At 34.2% G+C, this 5,149-nt stretch overlaps 1 protein-coding gene across 1 annotated transcript; it reads right to left on the reverse strand.

Moving 5' to 3' along the window:
* Positions 1–679: 679 nt before the first annotated feature.
* On the reverse strand, positions 680–3,065 carry LOC112522075 (probable carboxylesterase 15). Its single transcript, XM_025131145.1, has 2 exons — positions 2,377–3,065; positions 680–1,144 (listed from the first exon to the last, which is right to left on the reverse strand). The coding sequence occupies exons 1-2, from the start codon at positions 3,057–3,059 to the stop codon at positions 838–840; spliced, it is 990 nt and encodes a 329-aa protein (XP_024986913.1). The 5' UTR covers positions 3,060–3,065; the 3' UTR covers positions 680–837.
* Positions 3,066–5,149: the final 2,084 nt, after the last annotated feature.

Genomic DNA, 5,149 nt, shown 5'->3' on the forward strand with positions numbered 1-5,149 from the left:
TGACAAAAAATGTAAATATCAATGGTGGGTAGTGAGTGACCATTCGTTTTTTATTTGAAATCAGAAATATGGTGAAATTTCTCAAATGAATATTACTTTTCTAACGACCTCCTTATATTAATATTTTATTGTTGAGATTATTTAACGAGAAACGTAAGAAGGGAATTCTACCCTTAGATGTACATTAGGATGAGATGCATCAAGATGCATCGGACTGGATCAAATCCCGTATCAAGCGTGATTTACGGGTGAATTTGAGATTAAAAGTGATCAATGGTCCAGATTCCTTCTACATTTCTCACACGATCTTTCGTCTATATCATGATACATGACATGAACGTATTTTAGATTTAGAGATAATGCATATATGTATATTACCATTAGGAGAGATTACCGAAATAAGAAAAAACCGAAGAACTAGTTTAAACGGTTAGATTGAGATGATCCAATGGATGTGATTAAAAAATGGTCATAACCACCTTTAGAAAACAAGATCCCCCCCCCCCCCTCTCCCTCCAATTTTAAGTCAAAATTGGAGCTAAACTAATTACACCAATACACAGTCACTTTATTATTGTTAATTTGACATCAATTTTGATATCTTTTTCATACTTTTTTCTTGCTTCACCGGCTGTTTCATACAAGTACTCGGTCTATAAATAATATTAACATTAATAATCATAATAATAATTTCATACAAGTACTCAGTCTTACAAGAGGAATACAGACCAAACAATCATGCAAAATACTATATATATTGGCTCGTGCAAAAAGACTATTTTTACAAGACTTTGACATATCAGACAAACACATGAAGATTAATGTGACTCGAGTTGGTCAACTAGAATGTTCGAACATGAAATCCTTGATGAGATTCATAACCGAATCTGAAACATCCGAATAAGGTTCATATGTGAAAAACCCATGTTGTTCGCCTTTGAATTCAAAGTATTGTGCCTTCTTTCGGAGCTCTTTTAATCTCTCTGCATATAATTTCACCCTATCTTTCATAATTTCATCTCCGCCGACGATCAAAAGTATCGGATCAAGCTTAACGGGCTCAAGACTTGGGCTTTGAGGCCCAAATGGATTTGCATACGGATGATCTGTAGTGTCTCCAACCGGTAATGACATTCTCCAAAACCTGTCATTTTCATTATTCATTGGTCAAACAAATAAAGCTTAAGATCGTTTATTTTATTCTCACGTAATTATGAAAAATACTACATATTGTCAATTAAACCACTTTTTTAACATTAATATTATTATTTATATTCATATTTTAACTAGCAAAAATATTATCTCTTAAGAACCCACCAAGAATTTGATCGCCCGATCATGCTAATTCCATACGAAAATTTAAATTTTGTAAAGTAAAAGTCAAAATAATGCATTATTAGAAGCAAAATGAATTAAAGAAATACAAATGATTTGATAAGGATAATCCATGATAAATGCATTAGATTATGGATACATGCCACTAAAATTTATAAAAAAAATACAAAAATTAAAGTCAGCATGAAATCTTTTTACTGATGGAGACATCCTGAATAAATAAATAAACAAAAAATATATATATATATATATATATATATAATTAATGTTGTATTAACGTCAGATCAAACTATTTTCTTGAGATTTATGAAATTATTTTTTTATACTTGAAATTTTGTTGTAAATGTTAGATTTTTTTTATCTTTACAGTGTTTTATCATAAAATTTCAAGTATAAATATATAGTTTTATGGGTTTCACAAAAACAAACCAGTTTTACATGATCTTAAGTCTATATATATATATATATATATATAAATAAAGACTACAATAACTTATAATTTCTTCCCGTATGTAAAATATTTGTATCATAAAAAAACAAAACCTTTGACCATTGAAAAGTCAAACGTATCACTGACTTTGTATTCGTAGAAATTAATGATTCTAGATGAGTTAGCAGCCATCGTACTTGTCATACCGCCGTTTGGTTAGTTTTTCATAAAATTATATAGTGATAAGTAATAACCATGTGTAAGGGTTCTTAGAGTTAACATCTGAATCATTAAAAAGTAAATCTTGTTTAATAATAAAATCTGTTTTTTAATAGTTTTAAAATTCCTTGAATAATTTTTGTATCTTAAGTCCCCTTTAACCATTCAACGTCCTAATTTTATTGTAAGCAATTATCAAACAATTATATTTTATTTTACACTATATCATAAAAACCTCTTAATTACTTAATCATTTTACACCAAACTATTAGCAATTAAAAAACCCTAAAACACCCTTAGCTACAGTTCCCCGTTCTCATTCCATCAAATATATAAAAATATGTTTGTACATGTATAAATATAATCTTAGAGAAGAGTAGCATGAAACTCACATGTCAAGAATGTCGACGTTTAAAAATCTTTCCGGCGACCCTTCCGCCTCCGACTTCGTCCTCTCCTTCCCGCCAAAGAATGGCGCCAACATCACATACCCTCGTATCTTGACGGGCGCCAGCTCCGGTGACCCGGGTCCCAGCTGCACCGCCAAGTGATGTGCTATGTTCCCACCCGAAGAGTCACCGGTTATAAAAAACCGATCAAAGTCAAACGAGTTGACCACATCATCAAGCCACACGTCACCACCACTACCTTTAGGGTTTCTCCCCAAATCTTGGAGCCACTTGAGAGCAGCAAGCGAGTCGTCCATGGCTGCCGGAAGCCTATGCTCCGGTGCAAGGCGGTAGTCAGGCGCCACCACTATGGCATGCAGGGCGGAAGAGAGGCGGAGGCAGCAGTTGTGGATATGTGGCCATGCAAACGATCCAAGACAGAAGCCACCCCCACGGAGGTAGAAGATGACCGGTAGCTTGGCGGCGGCGGTGGTGGATATAGGTTTGTATAAACGGAGATGGAGGTCATGGAGGTTGTCATAACAATAGTCTTTCCAGACGACGGAACCGTCGTCTTTCACCGGAAAAGCAGGAAAATCTACTCTTTCGTGACGCTGAATTGAGCCGTCACTAAAGATCTGAACCAATCCAAAGCAGTCTTCCACAACATGAGGAAGAGAACCCATTGAAGATACGATTCAAAGAAGAATAATTCATGGGGTATTTATTGATAGAAAGTGGGGGATGAGGATCGGATAAAAGAGTGAAGGGTGTTTTAGTCATTTCACATGACATTATTTTGTGTATATATAGATACGAGTGTAGTTGTGTGATTGGTTATTGGAAACTTTGGTCGTCGGCAGGAAGTGAACACGATATCCGGATTGTGTTGTCATCTTCTCAACTGGTATTTTCAAAATCATATAATTAATTTTATATATTTTTTTATTTTATTGAAATTAATAAAATTACATTTTACAAGTCATAATAAATCAATAAGTACGCGAACAATTTTACATCCATCAAGATAAAATAGACTACGAGACTATGAATTCCATCACCATCCACTACGACTATGCTACTATTATTCGTCATGCTTCATCCCTAACCCCTCCACCACCACACCACTATTATCGTCGCCACCCACCCACCCTACCCTACCCTACCCTACCTTACCCTACCCCACCATTAACCACCATGTCACTACTGTTGTCAGCACACCCACCCACCCCCGGTCACCCACTGCACATCCCTGCTACGACCATGCTACAACCTTTACTGTCACGCCCCTAACCTAACCCCCCTCACCATACCATTATTGTCGCTGTTACAACTGCCCCGACCACTATCCCACCATTATCATCGTCACAGCTACCACTCCGCCACCTACCCCTACCCACCCCACCGTCTCGCCCTGCCTCCACATCCACACCCGCCTCACCAGTATCCTACTACTGTAATTGTTACAACTACCATCCTACCATACTGTCCCACTCTAGCCCCACCATGCCTGCCTTTAACAACCCCCACCTATGGAACAGGATGGGGCAGGAGTGGTTGGTAGGGTTGGGGTGGTGGGCAGGGTTTGGGTAGGGGCAGGGCGGGATGATAACTGTGAAGACGACAGTAGTGACATGGTGGTTGGTAGAGTGTGGGCTGGGCGATGGGTACGATAGTCCAAACAAAGATGATTGTTTCAATTCTTTTGAGAGGTTTCATTCAAATTCATATCAAACAAATGTGTAGTCAAATTTCATTCCAATTCCTTTAAAGTCAAATTTCTTTGATGAATTCTATTTCCATCAAATTCCATTTAGTGAACCAAATACCACCTACCTGTTCCAATTTGTATTTTGTCAGAACAACTATCACATGGTAATATCATAATCAAAAGAACGAAACAGCAACAACATTACAACTGAAAAAAGACAAATATATATACATATATACAAACTTGTGGAAGTTAGGATGATTTTAATTAATTAATAACTTAGTCCACAATTTAAAGTAATGTATTCAGAATAAACAATATATTTTAATGTGACCATATTATAAGTTAATTCCTTGTGATACATATATTTTGCCAATATCATATATTTATTTAAAACTTAAATTTTTTAGTTTAATATAATTAAATATGTAAAATAGAAGCCGAAATTTATAATTGGAAGATGAAAGTGGTCCAAGAACGAGAGAAGCACATGGATCAAATAGCAAAAATGGTTGGTTGAAGGTGGGACCCTGCTCTTAGCTGTCATCATTTTTGGATTTTAGTCAAGATCTTAGATTTTGTTCTAGAATGGACAAAATTAAGTTAAAACATATGTTTCATGCTTTTAATTCTAAAATAAATCTTGATAATAGAATAATACAGGGAAAAGTATAAGAAAATTTAATAGACTTTAGTGTTTGAAATGATTAAATTTTTGTATATTTTAAAAAAGTTTTTGGACATTCTAAAACCTGTTAGATAACTCTTTGGATTTTCTAAAACCTGTTAATTACATTCTTATGACCTATAAAATGGTTAATATGATAAACTAACGAAAAAAGTTTTTTAAAAGAATAATGGACTTTCATATTTTGAACGATTAAATCCTAAGCATTTTTTGAATTAAAAAGTACTTACATCTATAAAATTAAATAAATATGTCAAAAAAATACTTACATTTAAAAAATATATTATTGATGAAATTTATTGTAATTAAAAATAAAAAATATTATGTCGATGATTTTTCATATTAAAAAAATAAAAAAAGATTTGATTAAATTATTG

The sequence above is a fragment of the Cynara cardunculus genome, assembly GCF_001531365.2.
Source record: "Cynara cardunculus var. scolymus isolate 2C chromosome LG 11, CcrdV1, whole genome shotgun sequence".
In the NCBI taxonomy this organism is placed as follows: domain Eukaryota; kingdom Viridiplantae; phylum Streptophyta; class Magnoliopsida; order Asterales; family Asteraceae; genus Cynara; species Cynara cardunculus.

What these genes read in the sequence shown, in the direction of transcription:
- LOC112522075 (XM_025131145.1), bottom strand. Translation starts at nt 3,059, where the DNA reads ATGGGTTCTCTTCCTCATGTTGTGGAAGACTGCTTTGGATTGGTTCAG. An exon ending in AACGTCGACATTCTTGACAT is followed by an intron (nt 1,145 to 2,376) that starts GTGAGTTTCATG and finishes TGAAAATGACAG; the next exon opens with GTTTTGGAGAATGTCATTAC.